This window comes from Camelina sativa, chromosome 7, assembly GCF_000633955.1.
Source record: "Camelina sativa cultivar DH55 chromosome 7, Cs, whole genome shotgun sequence".
Lineage (NCBI taxonomy): Eukaryota > Viridiplantae > Streptophyta > Magnoliopsida > Brassicales > Brassicaceae > Camelina > Camelina sativa.
Window position 1 is genome coordinate 22,315,858 of NC_025691.1, and position 24,509 is coordinate 22,340,366.

Below are 24,509 nucleotides of genomic sequence, written 5' to 3' on the forward strand. Positions count from 1 at the left end.
GATTTTGTGGAGCTCATGGAAGAGATGACTCCTGCTGTTGCAATGACTCTTAGCTTAGCTAATACAATGTGTGACTCATCATCTCCTGTGGAGATCACTCAGCTCAAGAACGTTACCGATTCTGCTGATTTGTTATCTGATTCACAAAACCAAACCTTTTCCAACGAATCCCCCATGGAAGGTGAATCTGAACTGTTGAAAAGCGGGTCTTCTTCTTCTACTAATGTTTTAGATGAAGACGAGGTACTACTCTCTGCTGTGGAGGATGATGATAATAGTGCTGCAGTCATTAGTGAAGGCTTATTAGTTGTTGATGCTGGCTCTGAATTAAGCTTGTCTGAAATAGATAACGGGAGAGTTCTTGCAACTGCTATTATCGTTGGCGAATCGAGCATCGAGCAGGTCCCCACTGCTGAAGTTGTTATTGCTGAGGATACAAGTGTAGAAGATGGTTCAGGTGTAACGGCTTCTGAGGTTGTCATTCGCTTGCCTGAAGAAAATAGTAATCAGCTGGTCAAAGGTAGAAGTGTTTATGNTATAAGTTTTTGATTAGTGCTCTTTTTGTGTGTGATCTCTCTCTCTAAATAGGGTGAAATCGAGATTAAGGATTTGTGCGAAAAGATCAACCCAAGTTGTTTGGTATTTTGGGGATCGAGAGAGTGGGTGTAAAAATCGAGTGAAGGAGAAAAAATTACAGAGGATCCGTTTCAGATCTGTTTCATCTCCTCCGGTACTTGATTCGTCCTCTCTCTGTGTGTGTGTTTTTTTAAAACTATGCTTGCTTGCACTAGCTAGTGCATGAACAATAAGCGGCATTGGAGTCGCTGATATATATTATAAAACTGACATTTTTCAATGGAGCAAGCAAATCAAGATCATGAAACCGTTGCTTAGACGAGGATTCCAAGAAGAAGAAGAAGAAGAAATCAATTGAATGATTGACATCTTTGAAGATAGATTGATTACTCGATATCTCTCTACTTTTTCTCTGTGGTCTGTGTGTGGTGTGGGGAGATCTCTGATTTTGTGGAGCTCATGGAAGAGATGACTCCTGCTGTTGCAATGACTCTTAGCTTAGCTAATACAATGTGTGACTCATCATCTCCTGTGGAGATCACTCAGCTCAAGAACGTTACCGATTCTGCTGATTTGTTATCTGATTCACAAAACCAAACCTTTTCCAACGAATCCCCCATGGAAGGTGAATCTGAACTGTTGAAAAGCGGGTCTTCTTCTTCTACTAATGTTTTAGATGAAGACGAGGTACTACTCTCTGCTGTGGAGGATGATGATAATAGTGCTGCAGTCATTAGTGAAGGCTTATTAGTTGTTGATGCTGGCTCTGAATTAAGCTTGTCTGAAATAGATAACGGGAGAGTTCTTGCAACTGCTATTATCGTTGGCGAATCGAGCATCGAGCAGGTCCCCACTGCTGAAGTTGTTATTGCTGAGGATACAAGTGTAGAAGATGGTTCAGGTGTAACGGCTTCTGAGGTTGTCATTCGCTTGCCTGAAGAAAATAGTAATCAGCTGGTCAAAGGTAGAAGTGTTTATGAATTAGATTGCATACCGCTTTGGGGAACCGTTTCCATTCAAGGTAATAGATCTGAGATGGAGGATGCTTTTGCCGTGTTGCCTCATTTTCTTAAACTGCCTATCAAAATGCTTATGGGAGATCATGAGGGTATGAGTCCTAGCCTCACACACCTCACTGGTCATTTTTTCGGTGTTTATGATGGTCACGGAGGCCATAAGGTATGCTGTATTCTCATTTCTTTATATTCTCTGGCAATGGAATTTGTGTTACACCTCTTTGAATCCAGATTACCTTTTTGATTTTGGGATTTTCCGTTAAAATCCATTGCCTATTAAATAAATGTACTGATGGTTTGTAGGTTGCTGACTATTGCCGAGATAGACTCCATTTTGCCTTGGCTGAAGAAATCGAACATATAAAAGATGAGTTATGCAAGAGGAACANGCAGTCATTAGTGAAGGCTTATTAGTTGTTGATGCTGGCTCTGAATTAAGCTTGTCTGAAATAGATAACGGGAGAGTTCTTGCAACTGCTATTATCGTTGGCGAATCGAGCATCGAGCAGGTCCCCACTGCTGAAGTTGTTATTGCTGAGGATACAAGTGTAGAAGATGGTTCAGGTGTAACGGCTTCTGAGGTTGTCATTCGCTTGCCTGAAGAAAATAGTAATCAGCTGGTCAAAGGTAGAAGTGTTTATGAATTAGATTGCATACCGCTTTGGGGAACCGTTTCCATTCAAGGTAATAGATCTGAGATGGAGGATGCTTTTGCCGTGTTGCCTCATTTTCTTAAACTGCCTATCAAAATGCTTATGGGAGATCATGAGGGTATGAGTCCTAGCCTCACACACCTCACTGGTCATTTTTTCGGTGTTTATGATGGTCACGGAGGCCATAAGGTATGCTGTATTCTCATTTCTTTATATTCTCTGGCAATGGAATTTGTGTTACACCTCTTTGAATCCAGATTACCTTTTTGATTTTGGGATTTTCCGTTAAAATCCATTGCCTATTAAATAAATGTACTGATGGTTTGTAGGTTGCTGACTATTGCCGAGATAGACTCCATTTTGCCTTGGCTGAAGAAATCGAACATATAAAAGATGAGTTATGCAAGAGGAACACAGGAGAGGGTAGGCAGGTCCAGTGGGAGAAAGTCTTCACTAGTTGTTTTCTAACCGTTGATGGTGAGATTGGGGGAAACATTGGCAGAGCCGTTGTTGGTTCTTCTGATAAGCTTCTTGAGGCTGTTGCCTCTGAGACCGTAGGATCAACTGCTGTGGTTGCTTTGGTTTGCTCATCACATATAGTAGTTTCTAACTGCGGGGATTCAAGGGCGGTATTATTCCGTGGCAAAGAAGCCATGCCCTTATCAGTTGATCACAAAGTAAAAAGAGTTTCCTTTCTTTCCTTCTATCCAAGAGTTTGGCACACTCTAATGCACCGAGTTGATGAAGTTTTTTCTTAATTCTTTCTCTTTTTTTCTGCAGCCAGATAGAGAGGATGAATATGCAAGAATAGAAAATGCTGGAGGTAAAGTTATACAATGGCAAGGCGCACGTGTTTTTGGTGTTCTTGCCATGTCTAGGTCCCTAGGTAAGCAGTGCTTCTCTTGATGACTACTAATGCATCTATGAATGTCGCGAGTTGGCTTATTGGTTTCAAAACTTACCTTGGTTATGAATTTACTCCCCTTCATGAATCATTAGATCCTCGGCGTTTTTTTCCTCCTCTGGACCTATGCAGGTGACAGATATCTGAAGCCATATGTGATCCCAAAACCGGAAGTAACATTCATGCCGAGGTCAAGAGAAGATGAGTGTCTCATACTAGCCAGTGATGGTCTTTGGGATGTAATGAACAACCAAGAAGCTTGCGAAATGGCTAGGAGACGGATCTTGATGTGGCACAAGAAGAACGGTGCACCACCTATAGCAGAGAGAGGCAAAGGAACTGACCCAGCTTGCCAAGCGGCGGCTGATTACCTCTCCATGCTTGCTATTCAAAAAGGAAGTAAAGACAACATATCCATCATTGTGATTGACTTGAAAGCTCAAAGAAAGTTCAAGACCAGAACTTGAAGCTTAATTACAAACAGTACGCTTACTTACTTTTTTTTTTAACTGGGGGTAAGTTTAGATCGTTAAGGATCTAATGTCGACAAGTTTTTACATATTATATTTACTCAATATTGTTAGAGGGGTTGGGGAAAGAAAAGGAAAAGAAAAAAGAAGGTATGGAAATGCGGGTTGGGGAGGAGAAGACTGAAGATTAAGAAGATGATACATAGCTAATTATAAGTACATTCCTTTTTTTCTCATGAAACTTTGGGATTCGTATGTATAAGAAGAAGAAATAGGCAAAAAATATGCTTTTTTTTTGGTTGGGTATTAAAGTAGAGATGAATATGTTGTAATAGTTTTGAGATGTGGCAATTGAAATTGTAATTGAGACTATTGTCACATTAACCTTCTTGCATTTCTCTTTTCTCTTTTTACTATCCTTTTTCTACTGATTTTCTTTACATTTCCATAACTTACATTGACACCGAATTTTTAGTGTTTTGGATCCAAGTGATTCAAGGTTGAGTTAAGTAGTGGTAAAGCAGTAAAATAAACAAAAGGTGGACGTGCCGGAGTGGTTATCGGGCATGACTAGAAATCATGTGGGCTTTGCCCGCGCAGATCGAATCCTGCCGTTCACGTTTTTCTTTTTTTCTTTTTTCCTTTTTTGTATTTAATCCGTAACTTACCTTAACCATCTTACATTCATTCATACCGTACGAAATGTCAATATTTCTTTTCCTAATTTGGGGTAGAATAGAAATCAATTACAAATGTGGTGGTGACGTGTGAAACCGTAAGTGTATTAGAAAGCTATTAATCATTGGCAGTTTGGCACCGCGTAAACACTGGATTGTAAAAGAAAGTACGTATTCATTTTTAGATAAGTTATCAAGAAATTAATATTTCATATGTATATTGCATTTGACGGTTTAGCCATTTGTGAAAGCCACGACAACACCGGCCCTCCTCCATTGATCTAAACGGTAGGTATATAAATATATTATTTTTGATAATATAAAGAAAACATTTAGCAGTTTATTATTCGAAATTAGATATTAAAAAGACTAATTACGCATCAGCTGCTTCATATAGAAAACGTGTTTATTAATACGTTAGACATATGATTCCGTTGAACAATTTGATTATTTGACGTACCAAAATGTATTTGCTACATGTAATCCAGCTGTATTATTGGTAGGGGACTTTGAATTTCCATTTCCAACTTTCACAAGCAAATACCACCATTTTTCCAGCTTATCTTAGAAGTCATTGAAAATTAAAACAAAACCAGAAAATCTCCCAACAAAACTACATATATGATGTGGGATTACCAAAGTTTTATTCGGATTTTAATGATTAACTAAGTATCAAGTTTCGAAAATGTGGATTTTTAGACTTCGTGGATATGAATTTTTTTCAGTTTTTTAATGGATAGTTTGTGACGGTTGCAATATTTATTTATACAAGTAATCAATTATAAAGTATACAGTAGTACTACATACATATCCCGCACATATAATGTAAACAAATTTATCTCTTTTTTTTTTTGTCGAGATTCGAACTCAAGAACTGGTCAGATCTACTGAGTAAACTACAAGTACTAAATTTGAACATACATACATCTGTTTAGAATTTAGATATCCTCTACATGAAATGTGAAAATGTATCTCTACGTTTTATATATAAATGAATTTTTTGACATTATATTTTCGACGAAAATACGTTCATTATCCGATTATTTTTCTAATAAAAATATGTCAAATAACATATCTAAATATTCCAAGACCAAGACAAAGACGTATTTTTGTTGTTGTTAGAAAGGTATTTGTGAATATTTGTTGTTAGTAAATCCACAAATATTCATATATATAAAAAAGAGAGACCAAACCCAGTTCCCCAAGCATTTACAAAGCATAAAAGCAACACATCACACAGCATCGTAAGCCAACCACTCCAAACTAGTAATAAAAAGTTGTCTTTCTCAAAAAGCCAAAATAGTACTAGAAAAACAAAACGAAAAGAGTAGTATGGAAGAAGAAGACGGAGACGCGTCTACGCCGTATTGGCTCCAATCACGCCGTAACAGCAACACTTACTTCCGCCGCACCGCAAGTCTCGGCGGCCGTGCAACCACCGTCGCCACTCAAATATTCTTCGCCGGAGCAGCTGCCATCCTCATAGTCTTCTTCATTATCCCTCCTTTCTTCTCCTCTGTTTCACAGATTTTTCGACCTCATTTAGTCCGTAGAAGCTGGGACTATCTCAACTTCGTTCTCGTACTCTTCGCCGTCCTTTGCGGCTTCCTCAGCCGCAACTCCAATAATGACGAAACCAATCATAACAAAGAAGAAGACGTCAGTAACGAGTTCTCCAACTCGCCGTCCATCATCGATCGAGGAGGTGTCACACCGCGTTATTGGCTCGATGATCGTGGTGGTGATCAGACGGTGTACAAGAGGTTTAGTAGATTAAGGAGTGTTAGCTCGTATCCAGATCTGAGGCTCCGGGAATACGAAGACGATGAACGGTGGAGATTTTACGATGATACACGTGTAAGTAAATGCCGTTATGAAGATACAGATCCGATCTATCCTAATCAAAGTTACAGAAACTGGCAAGAGGAGGCTAAACCACCGCCGGAAGATGTAGTTCAACCAGACCGCGAAGGCAGCAACGGAGAAGGAAGAAAAGTACAAAGCAACGGTTCCGAAGCTGAGAAAGTTGAGGTTGTTGCGACGGCCGAAGCTGAAGTAGTAGAAGAAGAGCTAACAGTGCCATCTGCTCCGCCGTATATCCCGTCTCCTCCACCGTCTCCGCCACGTGCTCCCCCACAGCCTAAGCAATCGAAGAGGAAGACTAAAAGAGTGTACCAAGATGTTCCTCCAAAGGAAGATAAGAAAGAGAGAGATGAATTTGTGGCGGTGGCGACGCCTCCGACAACTCCGATCCCGCCTCCGACGACTGTGTATCAGAGGAGCAATAAACAAGAGAAGAAGAAAGGAGGAGCAACCAAAGAGTTTCTGATAGCGTTACGGAGGAAGAAGAAGAAGCAGAGACAACAGAGCATCGACGGACTCGATTTACTCTTCGGCTCCGATCCTCCATTGGTCTATACAATGCCACAACCGCCGCCTCCGCCACCGCCTCCACCACCTTTCTTACAAGGGCTTTTCTCATCCAAAAAAGGTAAAAGCAAAAGAACCAACAATTCAAATCCACCGCCTCCTCCTCCGCCACCACCTGAACGGAGATATGAATCACGAGCATCAATCACGAAGCTCCGCAAAGCTCCAGTGGAATCACGGACATCTAAACCGAATCCGCCAGCTAGAGTTACTCAATTCATAGGCACAGGAAGCGAATCTCCATTGTTACCGATCCCGCCGCCGCCTCCTCCTCCGCCGTTTAAAATGCCGGCTTGGAAATTTGTCAAGCGTGGAGATTACGTCAGGATGGCTAGTGACATCAGCATAAGCTCCGACGAACCCGATGAGTCGGATGTAGCTCAGTCGGCCGGTGGGAGTATGTTCTGTCTGAGCCCCGACGTAGATACCAAAGCCGATGATTTCATCGCGAGATTCAGAGCTGGACTCAAATTGGAGAAGATGAACTCTGCCAAAAGAGGGAGATCCAATTTAGGACCCGAACCTGGACTCGATGAATCCGGATCTTAAACGGGTTACAGGCCTTAGCCCAAGCGTATAGAGTTTATTTCTTTCTTAATGGGCTTTTTTTGTATCGTTGGTTTTTTTATTTTGGTTGAATTTTTTGGCTTACTACATTGTGTTGTTTTTTCTTTACATTTATTAAATTTTCTTATACGTATAATCTTGTGGTGTATACATAAATAAACACAACTCTTACCTATGTTGCGTTACAAAGAAGCTGCGTTAGCGTTCTAAAGAAGCATTTTATATTTTTTTAAACCTAATATATATTATCTTAAGCAACAAGCTAGGGCTAGAATCGCTCTTTTCTCTCTTTTCTTCTCATCTTCTCCATGGCTGAGTCTAGCAAGAGATCCGCAACCAAAGGTGAAGCAACTCCTGCCGTGATTAAGGCCACAAAGTCTTTGAAAGAACTCAAGAGGGAGCCGGTAGATGATTTAAAGACCAAAGTGAATCTGAAGAAGCCGAAGAAAGATGTGATAATTGCTCATCCCGGGAAGGAAAAATCTGAGATGAAGGAGATTATGAAAGGAATCGCTGATCGTCTTCAGCGGCTCGAAGCAAAGGTGGATTTGTTGGCAACGAAGGCAGATCTACAGGCGATTTTGATCGCAGTAAAGGGTAAGAAAGTTCCTGCCATGAAGCCTCCTGCTGAGGCTGCTTCTGACAGCGAGACAGAGACCACTTCGTCTGAGGATGAACCATCTTCTTCTGAGGAACCTGCAAATAAACCTGCTGCAAGTGCCAAGCCAGCTGCAAGTGCCAAGCCAGCAGCTGCTAAAGTTTCTCCATCCTCTGTTGGTGGCAATGGTCAAACGATCTCTGTTAGGGGATTTGACACTTCCATTCCTGTGGATGATATCAAGAGCGCATTGAGTAGTTATTTCTCTTCTTTTGAGGAGATTACACGCGTATTTGTTCCCGCAGACCGTCAAACCGGTGCTTCCTTGGGATATGCTTACATTGATCTGAAACAAGGAGCAGAGAAGGCGTTGAAACTTCGTAGACATGACGTGGGAGGATGGAATCTTGTAGTTGGTGAGGCTGAACCAATTCGCAGTGGAAGTAGTTGGCCTTTTCCCGGCCGTTGTGGCTCTATTGGCCGTTGTAGATACTGTTGAAGCTTTGGTGATGCGAGGAAGAGGCTGCTCCTCGAACTAGTTTTACTCCCTCAAGTAAGAAGTAGAAGATATGTAGCGTTTATTTTTTAACTTGTGATACAATGCAACATTTTTTTATTACTTATGTTCTAGTTAAGTTTTTGTCCCAGTGTTAAAGTGAACTCAATATTGAGTTCTTTTGGTTTTAAGAAAGAAATTAGAATTTTGATTTAGTTTTTTCTGAACGAGAAAGAGATTAAAAAATATATATATGTATACATATAAGGATTAAGGAGACAGGTCTCGTGAGTTCGTTAGAGCACATGTAAAAGTCAGTTGTACTTTGATGTGATCATGGAACTAACAAGTCCTTCAATTTCACAAGTCCAAAGAAACGCAATTTCATTACTTCCTCTAATAACAAGCCAACAATATCATAGGACCTGAAGATAGATGCCCTAGATACAAATAATGGTTGCCGAGAAACACAAACAAAACAAAGCTTATTATTTAACACTTAGATTCATTGCTCGCAAGATACTCCTTGAGAACATCCATAACCGAACCAAACTTTGCCTTAACCTTAACTGGTGGATTTGCCAATCTACAAGCCATCTCCTTAATGTTCTTGGAATGATAATCAATCTTACTCTCCGTAAACTTCAATCCATGAGCTGTACTCACCACCACAGTCCGATCATTAGCTTCTATAACTCCAGACTTCCTCAGCTTCATCAATGCCGTCAATGCCACACCTGTATGCGGGCAAATAAACATCCCCGTAGAATCAGCAAGAGCTGTTGCATCCATCAACTCCTCTTCCGTAGCTTCCTCAACAATTCCATTAGATTTCTTCAACGCATACACAGCTCTATCAATCGAAACAGGATCACCGATCTGAATCGCAGAAGCAAAAGTAGTGTTTGCTTTCAACGGATTGAAATCTTCTTTAAAACCAGATTTGTAGTGCAAGTAAAGTGGATTTGCGTTAGCAGCTTGAGCACAAACAAGCCTAGGGATTCTATCAACAAGACCTAACTCTTTACACATATGAAACCCTTTGTAAAACGCATAGATGTTACCAAGATTGCCTCCAGGAACAATGACCCAGTCAGGAACTTCCCAGTTGAACTGCTGCAATATCTCAATCGCCGCCGTCTTTTGTCCTTCGAGACGGAGGCTGTTGAGAGAGTTCGCCAAGTAAATCGGAAGCTCTGCCGTGACTTCTCTGATCAAATGCATACATCCATCGAAATCAGTGTCAATACTAAGCACAAACGCTCCGTTTGCAATCGGCTGAACAAGCTGAGCCATGGAGATTTTGTCCGCCGGTAAGAACACGATCGACGGGATTCCGGCGGCAGCACAGTAAGCGGATAGAGCAGCGGAGGTATCTCCAGTGGAAGCGCATCCAACTCCAACAACTGGTTTGTTCATTTTCCGGAGACGATTCACCTGAGAAATAAGAAGCATCATAAAGTTGTAATTGCAAAACAGAGGATAATAAAGTTGTAAGCTTTGTTAAAGATGGTAGACCTGGGAAACAAGAACAGTCATGCCTAGATCTTTAAACGAGCCAGTGTGGCTGATTCCACAATGTTTCACCCATAGATCGTTCATCTGAAGATACTGTTTACCGAATCGCTCAGCCCAGAAGAGATTTGAGTTGCCTTCGAAAGCAGAGACGATGTCGTCATCGTCGATCTCGGGGAGAACCCATTCTTTCTTAGACCAAACGCCTGATCCGTACGGCCAATTGGTTTTGCCGACGCGAGAGTCGAAGAGTTTACGCCAGAACTCTCCGTCGTAGCGTTTCAAGGCGGCGAAATCGTGCTGAACGTCGAGGAGACCACCGGATTGTGAACGGTAGACGATCTCGTCGAGGGAGTAGGATTCGGTTGAAGAAGGTGGAGCGTCGAAAGGGACGTAGCGTGCGGAGAGGTTTTGGAGTTGGTGAGGACGGCGACGAGCTTCGTCGCGGATGTTCTCATCGGGGGAACGGCGGTGTTTAGGAGGTGGAGGAGAGGGAGGAGTGGCGGAGATGGTGCATCGGACGGTTAAGGAGACGGCGGAGGAGTGAGGTTTGAGTGTGGTTTCAGAGTGGGAAGGTAAGTAGGTGGCTGAGTGGAGAAAAGAGAGTGAGGCCATTATGAGTGAGAGAGAGAGAGAGTAAAGTGACGCGTTTGATTGGAGAGAAGAACGAAGTTGACGACTCCTTTGTCACTGACAAATTCATTTTATAACTTAAAAAAGTATTCCAATAAAAAATCTTTTTCTTTTCTAATTGTTCCAAATTCCCAAGGAATACAAATTGTACTACTACCACACTAGGAAATAGGAAAATGAAATCTTGAACATCAAAGAGTCATGCATGAGTTTACTTTTTAATACGGACTGGGTCAAAAGATACAGTAAGTACATGGATGGACCACTTGACCAGTGTGAAAAAAAGTTTATCTCGTTCTTGTCTAGCTGTAGAATACTGCCTTATTTCCTTTTATTAAGACAACTAATATTAAAAAAAAAAAGTCAAAACACCAAGCAAAAGAGTCTTTTACCTTCTTTAAAATCAGATAAGGATCAAGAATTGAGTAAAACCAGAGAATCTTACAAACTAACGTGACTTTGCTGAAAACGAGATTTGTGAAGGATTATGCAACTTCAGTATAAGAATAAGACTGAGTTGAAGACAAATGCTGGTTGTATATGGTCATGAGGTTATATATGTAACTTGAAGTAGTTTTATTTTCTCATAAAAATAGTATGTCTTGGAATGGTTGATGTAATATATGGTCTGGAGATTAGCCAGAAAGATTAATGAAAAGGCAACAAATCAAGACATAACACCATGACAATGGCAGCAAAACCGAGAGGCACAATGGCTGCACAAATCTGCACGGGATGGATTACTAGGAAGCTCTTTGTTGGTTGATATAAGCTGCAGCCGCATTGTGATGATACCTACAAGAAGAAAAACAAATTAAAAGCCTCACATAATTAAATTGGCTTTACATGCTATGATTCTCATGTACAAGTGGGAGTGCCGAAAGCTTTACCTCATTGCTTCTATGGATTTGAAGCTAACTGATTAGATGAGTATCTAACTTCAAACGCAAGCAATGCCCAAGATCAACTTTCTCTAAAGAATGATTTTTGGAAACCGAAACAGTTTCCAATGACTTGCAGCCATGTGCATTGAGACATTTGAGGCTCAGTGGGAGATTTGTCAATGATTTGAGGTTCTTGCAGTTATTAAGGCTGAGAGTTAGTAGCGAGTGTAGATCTTTAACCCCGTAGGCACCGACTCAAATTCCTGACCGCTGAGGTCTAACCCTCTTAAGTTGGTGAAGTGAACAAGCTGAGCCGATAGCGATTCAACACTTTTACAGTTGTCGAGGGAAAGGTCAAGCAAACTGTACCTGCTCGGCTCTTCCTCTACAGATATTCCCATAAATGACTTGAGGTTAACACAGTCTGAGAGTATGAGTATTTCCACCTGAGGTAGTCTTGGTAATGCTTTAAGCTCCCGACAGTTACAAAGCCTGGCATACTTTAACTTGGAAAGGTTTCTCATAGATGTTGGTAAGCCCTTGTAATCATTTCCGCTGAGGTCTAGTTTCTCCAAGGAAACCAGCTGACCAATGTCGTCGGGGATGACTAAATGTTAAAGTTGAGTAGATTTAATTCTGTCAAGATGGGGAAGTCTGAAAAGCTATAGCATGTGAAAGAAGCACCACACTTGCTGTAGTTGGACCGCATGATGTCGAGTGTTCTGAAACCGTAAAGATTTGATGTGAACATGGACTCATCTGGGATATGTTGCTCGGTACTAAAGGATAGGTGACCTGCCTTGCCTGTAAGAGACGACAACAATATACTGATTTCTCCTTCGACGGATACATCTGTAAGATGTTTAGTGTCTCCGCAGCAACTGGAAACTCCAATACGACAGGCCGGGACTGCATGTTGCTGCTTCTTTGAAAGTCATATGGTGAAAGGGAGACGTGCCTGTGAACTAGACCGTACACCGCTTAGTGGCACGGTTTCCATTCAAGGTAATATATCTGAGATGAAGGATGCTATTGAAGATATTCTTCCATTTCTCGAATCTTTCTTCTTCTTAGATTTCAACGACTTAATAACAACAACATATTCTCTTCTCACAAATTCTTTTTTTTTTTTGGTCTTCTTATAAGAGATGGATCGAGCTCCAGTGACCACCACAGCAGGACCTATGGATATGCCGATTGTGCACGATAGTGATCGATATGACTTCGTTAATGATATTGAGTCTGATAATTTCGGACTTGCTCAGCTTATGAGAGACAAACTCACTAAGAGCACAATTATCGGTCATCCCATGAAAATGGATTGTGAAATAATATTTTAGTAACATAATATCATTTAATTTAAGTTTTATTTGTTTTTAGAAAATCAACCAATCAAAACATGACATTTAGCGAAAGTAAGATATGAGGGTGTCTTAACGGGTCTCGGCAGAGACCTTATCTATTTCTCTTTCATCAACTTTTTATTACTTTTTGATTTTTTATTAGCCTCATCCTCATCCCAGTATGACCGATAAACATGCTCTAAGGAGCTTGTTGTTGTTAAGTACATCGAGAGAGGAGACAAGGGTTTTTTTTTTTTTTTTTTTTTTTTTTTTTTTTTTTTTTNAATTTAATTAAATCTCTTCTTCTTCTTTTTTCCCCTTTAGTTTTTCTATTTTTGGAAGTTGATGTTTTGTATTTATTTAGTTCAGTGATTGTTTGTAGTGTTTGGTTTAGTTTGCACTTTCCAGATATAGTGGTTTGGTATGTGAAGTTAGCTTCTTTTACAGATGATGACTATGCTTTGAGTGTGTGTATTGACCTTTTTTAATGTTGTGGTTTTAAAGATGTGAGCATCCTGATTCTCAACAATTGAATGATGATTTTAAGTTTTGATATAGGTGTTATTCTAAGAAGCAATATTGATAGGATTATTTTGTTGGTTTTTGTGAGTTTTCTTTCAGTTATTCTGCTTTTGTAGATTAGGACAGTTGTGAATGACTTGTTGCTGAATGCTTCTAACTATGGGAGTTGCAGATTAATGAAAACGTTCAAAGGGAAATAATTAAGCTCAGGTCATTAAGGCATCCTAATATTGTCAGATTTAAAGAGGTACTATATAATTAAACACTTTCTTTAGTTCTTATCTTTGCCTTTTATTAAGAAGCCATTGACTCTTTACACTGTTTCTTATACTTGAGGATAGGTCATTTTGATGCCGGCTCATCTGGCTATCATAACGGAATACGCTTCTGGAAGCGAACTTTATGAGCGGATTCGCAATGCAGGACGGTTTAGTGAAGATGAGGTTTGCATTGCTTTTAGTTCAATTCTCTTTCGGAAATTCAGGTTTGATCCTTGATTTCTTCTTGTACAGGCTCGATTCTTCTTTCAGCAGCTTATATCTGGAGTCAGTTATTGTCATGCAATGGTATGTAGAGAAAGTGTTCCATGGTCATGTAGCCTAGGGACTAATATTCTCGTTAATTTGCACTTGTTAAAACTCTGCTAATTCATGTGTTGTGAAGCGAATTTGCCATCGGGACCCTGAAGCTGGAGAATATATTGTTGGATGGGAGTCCTGCTCCTCGCTTGAAAATTTGTGATTTTGGATATTCTAAGGTGTACTATTTATCACAAAGTTTTATCCTTTTGGTACCAGGTTTTGGTTCCTCTATTCTTATGCTAACCTGTCTATGTTTATTTTTCGGTTTTTGTGATGTATTACAACTTTGCTTAGCTACATATACTTGTTCAATTGTCTGTTATAAGCAATAGTATTTTGCTTTTGACAGTCATCTGTTCTTCATTCACAACCAAAGTCAACTGTCGGTACTCCTGCATACATTGCTCCAGAGGTACTGCTTGGCCAGGAATATGATGATCAGATGATGGCAAGGTAAAGGCTTTCAGAGTATAGTATTTACTCTGTAATCTCTGTTTTTCCACAGGATGAATAATCGAGTGCTACAAATACCAGATTGCAGATGTATGGTCATGCGGTGTAACCTTATACGTCATGTTGGTTGGAGCTTATCCGTTTGAAGATCCAGAAGAGCCAAGAGACTATCGGAAAACAATACAGGTAACCTCTTAAAACGTTGTTTCTTTGTTTATCTCTTCTCTTGATGTTCCTCTTATTCTCTTTTATGATCTGAAACACAGGGAATCCTTAGCGTTAAATACTCAATCCCTGAAGACATACGGATTTCACCTGAATGCTGTCATCTAATTTCAAGAATTTTCGTGGCTGATCCTGCTACCGTAAGTCATTCCCATTTTTCGTCTCTAATCATCAACCACCGACGAAATAACATTTCTGATGGTTATTGTTATTACGGAGGATAAGCATTTCAGAGATCAAAACTCATGATTGGTTTATGAAGAATCTCCCAGCTGATCTAATGGACGAGAGCAACACAGGAAACCAATTTCAGGAGCCTGAACAGCCAATGCAAAGCCTTGACACAATCATGCAGATCATCTCTGAAGCCACAGTTCCCGCTGTTCCAAACCGTTTCCTAGACGATCTTGATCTTGACAATGACATGGACGACATTGGCGGTAGCGGAGAGGTAGTTTAAGCCCTTTAATCTATATAATAATAACAATCTAAAAAATGCCAATAAGAGTTGCGATTTTTTGTCGTACTTTTTCGTAAAATATATATATTTTGACAAAAAATTTTAACGGTTGCATCTCTTTAAAAAGTTACATCTTTTATCTTTTATATGTAGAGTTGTGTCTCTTACTTACAAACAGTTGTGTCTATTCAAATGTTCACATCTTTTATAAATTTATATATATATATGTGACTTCTCAACATTGTATTCAAATTTTCTTTATTTTATATTTTTGACAGAATTTTTTTACAGTTGCGTTTCTCTAAAAAGTTGCGTCTGTTGAATATAGAGTTGTGTCTTTTACAAACAGTTGTGTCTATTCAAATGTTCGCATCTTTAGAAATCTATATATAAATAACTTCTCATCATTGTATTCAAATTGTATTCATTGTATTCAAATATAATAATAACAATCTGAAAATATGCCAAAAATAGTTGCAATTTTTCGTTGTACCTTTTCGTAAAATATATATTATATATCTAAAAATTTGCGTCTGTAAAAAAAGTACATTTTTGACAGAAAATTTTAACGGTTGCATCTCTCTAAAAAGTTGCGTCTGTTAAATGTAGAGTTGTGTCTCTTACAAATAGTTGTGTCTATTCAAGGTTCACATCTTTATAAATTTATATATAAGTGACTTCTCATCATTGTATTCAAATTTTCTTTATTTTATATTTTTGACAAAAAAAAATTTACAGTTGCATCTCTCTAAAAAGTTGCGTTTGTTGAATATAGAGTTGTGTCTTTTACAAACAGTTGTGTCTATTCAAATGTTTACATCTTTAGAAATCTATATATAAATAACTTCTCATCATTGTATTCAAATTTTCTTTATATTTTGTATTAGTTAAAAGAGAATTTGTTAGAAATGACATCTCATCATTGTGAAAAATTTATTGCAGTTTGATATTTTTTGTTAATCGTTGTAATATTTAATTATATTCAGTCTCTAGGTATACAACCATCTATTCATCGAGGGTTATCATTCTATTGGTATGAATCCAAACCGAAAATTTTATTTTTAGCTGTTAAAAAATGTGGTTCAAGTTGGTTTTTCAGAAAATGAGAGCATATTGGCTCGTATATGTTTGTTTATTTTTGTTGTCACAAGTATATTTATATATATATATTTGTCTACTCTATGCTTTTTTATTATAAAACTAATTGTATTATAGATAACAATATGGATTTCTATATTTCTATTTAAAAAAAAAAATCTGATTATGAAATATCAAGGTAAAAATAAAAATAAATTATCAGAGTTCGTTCTATTATATTTTCTACAGTTGGGAATATTCAGTTTATTGGGAGATAGAAAACCGGTGATCAACAGAAAGATTGACGGTTGACATGATTGTCCAATAAACTATCTTGACGACAAAGACTTATCTACTACTTCATATAGGTTAAGGGAATTTGTATATTTAGTTCTAGTCATAATACACTCAAACTGAAATCTTAACAACAAAAGATACTGAATATGAAATATTATAAAAGTTTGAAAAGGTTTTGGATTCTGACTGCCAAAAAAAAAGATGAATGTGTGAGAGCAATGAACCCGACCGTCCTTGGCCGACCATCTTCCTTAGACGCGCACATTGTGATGCTATATCATACACCTAAATATTATTGTTATAAGTTCTAACTATTTATTATATTATTTATTTATGTGTGACTCGAGATAATTAACCAGCATCTTACGCGGAGAAAAATAAGTAATAAGTACATTCAATATTGGATTAACCATATATATATATATTATATTATAATTGCCAAAATGTTTAATGACTATAGGTTGCTTTATATAAAAATATGTTTCATCTATAAAACGATAGTTGTTTGTATTATATATTCATTTATAATACTGCCTTTATGAAAATAGATGTATTCTTTTTTTTATATGAATATATAACTGAGTTTTGATTCAAATAAATAAAAAATGTGATAATTTTCTGTTTAGTTATATTCAAATTTGAGAGGATTGGTAATTTTCTTACTGATTGACTGAATAGTAATATTTATATTCATTTTTTATGAAGTAAAAATCGATTTCGGAAATAGAAATATGTTTGAGTTATGCTAAAAAAGATTAAAATAAGTAATAGAAATGAATTTAAACAAATCATTATGTCATTTTAAGAATGGTCTTCAATTAATATTTTTAATATTTGTAATTTATTATATGATTATATATTTAAGAGATTTATAGTGTCTTATACAATGTATTCATAATTTTATCATTAAAACAAAAAAAAAGAAAAGAAATTTAAAAATATAATCATTTACATATCATATTTGACAACAAGAGAATAAGTTGTAACGGTTCATAAAATATATAAAAAATATGACTGTAAGGTTAAGAAGAGAAGACAACTGTAGATTGCATTATTTTATTTTTCAGAAATTAAAAAATATTTTAAGAAAAATTACGACGAAAAGATACAGATAAAAAGTTACATTGAAAAGATGTGAACGAAAGATTACGATGAATAAAAGCGAACGAAATAACACGACTGCAATGTTATCTCATGGCAGTTAATCGTAAAAATTTGTTCAATTTGATTTGTGTAGCATTGATAATTATTTATTTAATCATACGTGAAGGTAAGATTATTTTTTTAAGAATATATTTCAATAAAGATATAAAGAATGTTTCAAAAATTTATATGTTTTTGAAAATTTTATTAAATAGTTTAGGAACCCCAATAGTTTAATAAATAAATTTAATTAAAGAATTTTTGTAATAAATATTTTACTAAACTGAGTTCTCCGCGATATCGCAGCTCCATACCTAGTAATAATAAATAACAAAAACTGAAAAAAGCTTTTTAAATGACCAAAACACTTCTCTGTATTTTCCAAAACCAGTGTTTTGATCCTCTGGTTTCAGTTTCTACCATTTTTGTATCGTCATTGTTTGTTTCTTGTTTTTTTCCTTGCATACATAGATGTAATGTAACATATCATATCTATGTATATATCTAATATCTCAATTCTTACAAAAAATGAAAAACCTCACACACGAAAGCAAATTGAAATTTAGAACAGTTGAAGCAAGTTGTTCTGTTTCTTCCTCTGTGATTATTAAATTCTTCATCTTTGTTTTGAATCTTTTCCACAAGACCACAGTTTCTTCGTCGCATTTCAGAAACAGTAACTTCTGTCTCGGTGACAGTCTCCACAACGTGACACAATCATAAAGGCAACTTGTCATGACTTATAAGTTGCAATTGGGGGATGTCAATGATGGGAGTCTACCGGTTCGAGTGAGAAAATCAATACCAAATATAAGGACTGAACCAGCAGGAATCGGTCAAGGAAGAGTAGAAGAAAAGAATTTCACGTTTATTGCTATTGTAATATTCGACTTTAATATTCCATTAGCTTTAGGAACCTTATTCCCATGTTTCCACTTCACCCCATGTTTCCTTGTTAGTAGGACAATGTGTGATTTAGTTATTTTTCCTTCTTGTATTTGTAGACCTTAGAGTACCTCCAACGGGGGCTTTCCAGGACAATTATAATAATTAAAAAAATTGAAAAGGAAGAGTCGTCCCTTGTTTTAAAGATATAAGACCATTTACAGTGGTGTTACTCACCCAGTTACTCACACAAAATTTTTTTATTAAAAAATAATAAAATAATATAAAATAGAGAGAGAAGCAGGAAGAACGGTTCTCAAATTCCTTACAGAACAAACGTTACTTAAAATAATCCTATATCTGTCAATTCTTTATTAGTTACTAAATAAAATATATATATATATTTTTTTTTGAGTAACTGGAAGAGTTCTTCCGTTGTAAATGCCCTAAGAAACGTTTCTCGCCATTTGTTATCATGTGATTAGTTAGTTTTTATTTTTATTATTTAAAATTTAAATAAATAATTTATTTATAATAATATAATTAAATTAATCGATTAAAAAAATAATAATCGATTGAAGAGTCTCATACAATCTCTCAGCGTTGGTAATGCCCTAAGCATCTTATGAATGAGTAGACTTGAAATTGGACAAAACAGAGTTTATCTCTTTGGTTGCTTGTTCATGTGTTAGATATAACACATCTCTTTGGCTTTGGAGAGGGGCCATTCTATCAGTCAAGCAGAGTGATTGAAACTTTCTCGAATCTGATCCGCATCAGGTTAGGTAATGAGCTGAGACACGACAAATTAGTTAATTTTGCAATTTGCAGGATCAAGACCGTGATTATGATAAACACAAGTTTCAGTTTCTACATTGTAGCAATGAATTTTGGTAATGCATAGTCAGATAATTAAGAACTAAAGCCTCAACATCTGCAAACCAAAAATATAATCAATCAGATGAAGTTCTAAAATATGGTTGAAAAATGTTTGGAACAGAGTAAAGAAGTAGAGATAATATAACAAACGATAAGATATTTTGGATTTAATTTTTTTAAACACTACTACTAGTTTGGGAATTCGTTTCTCGTATCTCCAAGTTTAATGTTTCCTTCCGGAGATTGGTTCTTTTGGCATTGATTTATAGAAAAATCTCTAAGCAAATGGTCTTGTTTGACAAAAGAACTCTTCATATTATATCTCCTAATAAACATGATTTATTCGCCGGCGCGTTGTGCGAGATTTAAAATTAGTGGGTTAAATTAGAGATTTGGTCAGTCCATACCGAACCAAACATATTAGGATCGGATTGACCATGGTTGGTCAAGCCCATCACAGTTTTAACGTTCTTTTTTCTTTTGGAATCAAATCACATTGTTGGAATCAGTCTTAAATTCGTGTAAACATTAATTATGCGAAGAAGAATCTTTGGCAGAACAGCTCTGGACCAGTGTGTCGACAAGCTTTAACATCTAATCCGTTGAAGATAAGAATTAACGATGTAATCAAACGTGCATCCAAAAAGAAATGTTTGGGTACTGGGTATTTTACAAATACTATACTAGTTACTAAAATAAATATGTGAAACCCCCAAGGCTACTTAGTAGTAGTATTCTTTTATCAAGTAAGTAATGTCAGTAAATGATACAACGACAGATAATTATTTTCTGTTGGTGTTTGGTATCATCTTGTTCAAGGACCACCACCACCACTACTGTTCTTAAAATTTAGCATTTCTAGGAACTGATAAATCTATAATTTATCTATTTTTTTTGGGAAAAAAATAATAATATAACAAGAAGCTCGAGGCTGGGGCTGCTGGCTATATAGTGGAAGTGGTGGAACTGTAAAAACTAAAAAGGAATCGGGAGGTCACGTGACAGATCACGTGCCTCTTGCACAACGGCCCAAGGATATGGACGCCACGTCATATTATCCAAATCACAAAAGCGGATCCATTTTCTCTCTCCTCTGTTGGGTCTGATCAGAGAAGAAGATCTCAGCCGTTTGTTTCGATGACTACTTTTATGCTTCTCTGTATCTCCGCCGTCAATCCTCTCCTTCTAAGAGTTCTCTGTGCTCCCATTTTGTCGCTTTCTTCTAATCCTTAGTCATGATTGACACGTGTCACCTGCCAGCATCCGATTTTTTTTTATATATATATTTTAACCAAATCTTCCTTATTTCCTTAATAAATGCTTTCAATATTCGATCATAAAAATCTTTTATTTCAATCTTAAATTTAAGCAAACAGATTTGTCAATCTATTAGTATTAGTGTTTGCACTTTGCACAGTATGTGGAAATATTATATTACAACCTGATTATGATACACGATTGTTTCAAAACCTAAAAATTTCCGGTTAGTTTTCTTTGTTACGTTGATGAACCGGTAAATTTTGTTGAATTTTTTGGTAAAGAAAAGAACTTGTTGGACCGAACCGGAAAAGACAAGCCGGTTATAGATATACCGGGATCTGAATTTGGTTTATTAACAGAGGAAACAAAAAAAAACGGAACCCTAGAAGAGTCTGCTCGATAACAGTATAAACTGTTAAAGGTCTCATTTGCGTGTGCTCTCTTGCGATTACTCTCTCTAGCTCTCTCTCTCTCTCTCTCTCGCCTTTTTTTACATCGGTCTCGTATTGGGTTGCTTATTGGATATTCTCCGGGTAAAGGATACGGGTTTTGCGGTGAGATTTTTTTCTTTCTTTGTCGCTTACCGGTGAGGATGATCGTTTCTTGGGTAAGGTCGATTTACAATCGGTTCTGTTTTCGAAGATGTTGTTAGATCCGCATGGTTTTGGTGATCGTTTTGGATCCGAGACATGGTTCCACAGGAGAAAAAAATGCCGTCGTCTCTTGGTTTAAGTTTTGCCTTGTGAAAAGTTTCCCTCTTTCCCTTGTCGTTGAATCCTAAAGTTTTCACCTTTTTTTAGAAATTTTGGTCTTTTAAATCCTGGGGATAGGTTACAGTGTCTGATTGTAAATAGAAATTTGCGACGTTGGTGACTTTGAGATTAGATAAAAGTTGTGTACAGATAGAGAGATTGTATAACTCTTTTTTTTTTTGGAACATTTTTGTGTTCCTTGTTTACAAAAAGGGGGTTTTTTTTAATTTCCTGGGCTGGGTTAAAAAAAGTGGCGAAGATGAATCTAAGTACGGCCGAGGAAGAATCGGCACAGGAGATTCACATCCCAGCTGATATCAATTGGGAGATGCTTGACAAATCCAAGTTTTTCGTTTTAGGCGCTGCTTTGTTTTCAGGTGTCTCTGGAGCTCTTTATCCTGCTGTTTTGATGAAAACACGGCAGCAAGTTTGTCATTCTCAAGGCTCTTGTATCAGAACTGCGTTTACTCTTGTGAGACATGAAGGTTTAAGGGGATTGTACAGAGGATTTGGAACTTCCTTGATGGGAACAATCCCTGCTCGTGCCTTGTACATGACTGCCTTGGAGGTTACTAAGAGTAACGTTGGCTCTGCTGCTGTTAGCTTAGGTTTCACTGAGGCTAAAGCTTCTGCAGTTGCTAATGCCGTTGGAGGTTTGAGTGCTGCCATGGCTGCGCAGCTTGTTTGGACACCTGTTGATGTGGTGAGCCAACGGCTTATGGTTCAGGGAAGTGCTGGTCTTGTCAATGCATCGAGGTGTAATTATGTTAACGGGTTTGATGCANTAGCCAAAGGCTTATGGTTCAAGGAAGTGCTGGTCTTGTCAATGCGTCGAGGTGTAATTATGTTAACGGGTTTGATGCATTTCAGAAGATTGTTCGTGCTGATGGACCAAAGGGATTATACAGAGGGTTTGGGATATCTATTCTGACTTATGCTCCGTCTAATGCGGTTTGGTGGGCTTCTTACTCTGTTGCACAGCGGATGGTTTGGGGTGGGATTGGGTGTTATGTCTGCAAGAAAGACGAAGAGAGTGGGAACAACAACAGTACTGCGATTAAACCAGACTCCAAAACGATAATGGCTGTTCAAGGAGTTAGTGCTGCGATTGCTGGAAGTGTTTCTGCTTTGATTACAATGCCACTCGACACAATCAAGACGAGATTGCAGGTTCTTGATGGGGAAGATAGTAGTAATAGTAGTAACAACGGGAAGCGTGGACCGAGTATTGGACAGACTGTAAGAAACTTGGTTAGGGAAGGTGGATGGACGGCTTGTTATAGAGGATTGGGACCAAGATGTGCTTCAATGTCAATGTCTGCAACAACTATGATCACTACCTACGAGTTCTTGAAACGGCTTTCAGCTAAGAACCATGACGGGTTTTGCTCTAAATCATAGTGATAACAACTGAAAAAAAACCACCACATAGAAGAATCTTTTATGGGAAATGTCTTTAATTTTGCTTACTTATCTTGTGCTTCTTGTCTAGCTGTTCTGCTGCTATTTCATTTGTTTTCCAGTCATATGTAAGGAAATGTGTTAAAATTCAGTTGTTTTTAAATAAATAAAAATGTGATTTCCTCATTCAGTTTCCGGGTTTGGATCGGTTCACCATAACCGCACTACTAAACCGGTAAGGTGAGATGAATGCAATTTTAAAAAGATGACTTGTAAGACTTGATTTGGCAATTTTGCAGTCTTAAACCAATAAGGAAGCACACAGGACAAGATATGATTTGGCAACATGTTATAATTAGTAATTCATGAATCACTTAGAAAGTGATTTACAGGATTGTGACTTTTATATATTTCACAATGCTGTCTTTTTCTTGACATAAGTTAAATTATGATCGTTATTAGTATTTCAGGAACACAATTACACAAGTGTGCATCTGTCACATAACATAAGTCAACGTGTTTTGGAGCTGAATCTTACGTTTCTTCTTACCTTACCAGAATAATCTATTAATTCTTAAATAGGAAATAATTCATAGAGACGGCCTGATATTTTGAGAAAAATATTCATGAACGTGTCGAAGAAATGGTAATATTTTCAAGTATCTTAAGTGACAGATAAAAATATGAGACCTCAAAGTAGAGAATCTTTCAACCTCTTTTCTTAATTTCAAAGAAGTGTATCTACAGAATAAGACATAATCTAATATATACTGGATTCTTCATTAAATATATATCTCAGACATTGTCAACTACATTGTAAAATATTTCAAGAATCCGAATGTGTCTCTACACACACAAATCAATGGAGTGGAAGCAGAATCTGTGTTTTTCTTCATTGTTTTCAAATAGAATAAGGAGACTTCTCCATTGCCGACACAAATGAAGAACAAAACAAACATATGAATCATGAAGGAAAACTAAGAGGAATTGAAAGTTTATTAGAACAACCAAATTACTAGTTTACACAAAAGATACATAGTAACAGTCTAACAGAGGGTAAAAGGCAATAATAGAGTGTTTCAACGTGAAGATCTTGGTTGTTTTTCAAAGTGAAGATCTTGGATGTCACACATACATAATGTGAAATACAAAGACTTAAGTTTACAACAAGCGAAAGAACTAGTAGCCAAGGATGACTTCCCCTTTTGGTGGGAACACGAACACAGCACCAAAGATTCAATGTCTCAGATATGGACAGAGAAATGGTGCATGTCCCCACCACCATGCATGTCATTAGATTGACCGTGAACAAGCATGGCTCGGTTCGTCTGAGTTGGGAAACCTGAAAACTGGAAATCAGTGTGTCCAAAGATATCAGCACTGTCAGAAACAGAGGTGATGTCTGAGCCAGAAGTGGTTGAGCTGCGGTCTTTGCTGTTATGCAGCATACGAGCTTCGAATCTTGACATGTTCGCCTTTTTGTTATCACGCTGGCCTGACTTGTCATTTTCTTCTTCTCTAGCAGCAGCAGCCTGCTCGGACTCTTGAAGAAGTTTTTTGGTGTTTAGAAATCTTCCACCGGACCCTCTTGGCCTTTTGAGAGCATGAACATGTCGAGACTCATGAAGATACGGCTGTTGCAAAAAAAAGAAAAACAAAGATGAGCAGAACAGTTTTAAAGAGATGCTTTTTGTATGTATTGGCTCATAAGGTGAAGTAAAATACTTTACGGGCTTTGATTAGCTTGTTCTGAGCCTCTAGCTTGGCACGTTGCTGCCTCCTCCTCATGATTGCGTGGTATTGCTTTGCATT

The 24,509-nt window shown here is 37.5% G+C and overlaps 7 protein-coding genes, 1 non-coding gene and 1 pseudogene across 14 annotated transcripts in view; 7 read left to right on the forward strand and 2 right to left on the reverse strand.

The window, feature by feature from the left end:
• LOC104701961 (protein phosphatase 2C 16-like) overlaps window positions 1-4,013 on the forward strand; it is a 7,297-nt gene extending 3,284 nt beyond the window's left edge. Inside the window, exons 1-6 of one of the 4 annotated variants that reach the window (XM_010417743.1) lie at window positions 7-298; window positions 1,998-2,434; window positions 2,575-2,922; window positions 3,026-3,131; window positions 3,282-3,632; window positions 3,734-4,013. In XM_010417743.1, the coding sequence (XP_010416045.1) occupies window positions 16-298; window positions 1,998-2,434; window positions 2,575-2,922; window positions 3,026-3,131; window positions 3,282-3,616 (1,509 nt within the window). In that variant the 5' untranslated portion in view covers window positions 7-15 and the 3' untranslated portion in view covers window positions 3,617-3,632; window positions 3,734-4,013. Of the gene's footprint in view, window positions 1-6; window positions 299-588; window positions 1,756-1,895; window positions 1,926-1,997; window positions 2,435-2,574; window positions 2,923-3,025; window positions 3,132-3,244 lie in introns of those variants that run through there. The other 3 variants (XM_010417742.1, XM_010417741.1, XM_019227766.1) reach the window with 3 other exon arrangements.
• On the forward strand, window positions 4,159-4,239 carry TRNAS-AGA. Its single transcript has one exon. It is a non-coding gene; the product is annotated as a tRNA-Ser (tRNA).
• LOC104701963 (wiskott-Aldrich syndrome protein family member 2-like) lies at window positions 5,469-7,468 on the forward strand. The gene has a single exon (XM_010417745.2). The coding sequence runs from the start codon at window positions 5,629-5,631 to the stop codon at window positions 7,273-7,275; it is 1,647 nt and encodes a 548-aa protein (XP_010416047.1). The 5' UTR covers window positions 5,469-5,628; the 3' UTR covers window positions 7,276-7,468.
• Window positions 7,588-8,531, forward strand: LOC104704841. Its single transcript, XM_010420866.2, has one exon. The coding sequence runs from the start codon at window positions 7,602-7,604 to the stop codon at window positions 8,388-8,390; it is 789 nt and encodes a 262-aa protein (XP_010419168.1). The 5' UTR covers window positions 7,588-7,601; the 3' UTR covers window positions 8,391-8,531.
• Window positions 8,746-10,571, reverse strand: LOC104701964 (threonine synthase 2, chloroplastic). The gene is made up of 2 exons (XM_010417746.2): window positions 9,906-10,571; window positions 8,746-9,824 (listed from the first exon to the last, which is right to left on the reverse strand). The coding sequence occupies exons 1-2, from the start codon at window positions 10,515-10,517 to the stop codon at window positions 8,880-8,882; spliced, it is 1,557 nt and encodes a 518-aa protein (XP_010416048.1). The 5' UTR covers window positions 10,518-10,571; the 3' UTR covers window positions 8,746-8,879.
• LOC104701965 lies at window positions 12,568-15,132 on the forward strand (annotated as a pseudogene).
• Window positions 14,439-15,003, forward strand: LOC104704842 (serine/threonine-protein kinase SRK2I-like). Its single transcript, XM_010420867.1, has 3 exons — window positions 14,439-14,504; window positions 14,585-14,683; window positions 14,806-15,003. The coding sequence occupies exons 1-3, from the start codon at window positions 14,439-14,441 to the stop codon at window positions 15,001-15,003; spliced, it is 363 nt and encodes a 120-aa protein (XP_010419169.1).
• On the forward strand, window positions 20,937-22,887 carry LOC104701966 (solute carrier family 25 member 44-like). 3 transcript variants are annotated; one of them, XM_019227773.1, is made up of 2 exons: window positions 20,937-22,080; window positions 22,161-22,887. In XM_019227773.1, the coding sequence occupies exons 1-2, from the start codon at window positions 21,556-21,558 to the stop codon at window positions 22,695-22,697; spliced, it is 1,062 nt and encodes a 353-aa protein (XP_019083318.1). In that variant the 5' UTR covers window positions 20,937-21,555; the 3' UTR covers window positions 22,698-22,887. The 3 variants fall into 3 exon arrangements, with proteins under 3 accessions (XP_019083318.1, XP_019083317.1, XP_019083319.1); XM_019227772.1 differs by having other exon boundaries at window positions 20,937-22,070; window positions 22,151-22,887; XM_019227774.1 differs by having other exon boundaries at window positions 20,937-22,033; window positions 22,105-22,887.
• Window positions 23,717-24,509, reverse strand: part of LOC104701967 (nuclear transcription factor Y subunit A-3) — a 3,253-nt gene continuing 2,460 nt past the window's right edge. The window contains exons 6-7 of one of the 2 annotated variants that reach the window (XM_019227775.1): window positions 24,423-24,480; window positions 23,717-24,331 (exon numbers count right to left, since the gene is read on the reverse strand). In XM_019227775.1, the coding sequence (XP_019083320.1) occupies window positions 23,942-24,331; window positions 24,423-24,480 (448 nt within the window). In that variant the 3' untranslated portion in view covers window positions 23,717-23,941. The remainder of the gene's footprint in view (window positions 24,332-24,422; window positions 24,481-24,509) is intronic. The other variant, XM_010417749.2, reaches the window with a different exon arrangement.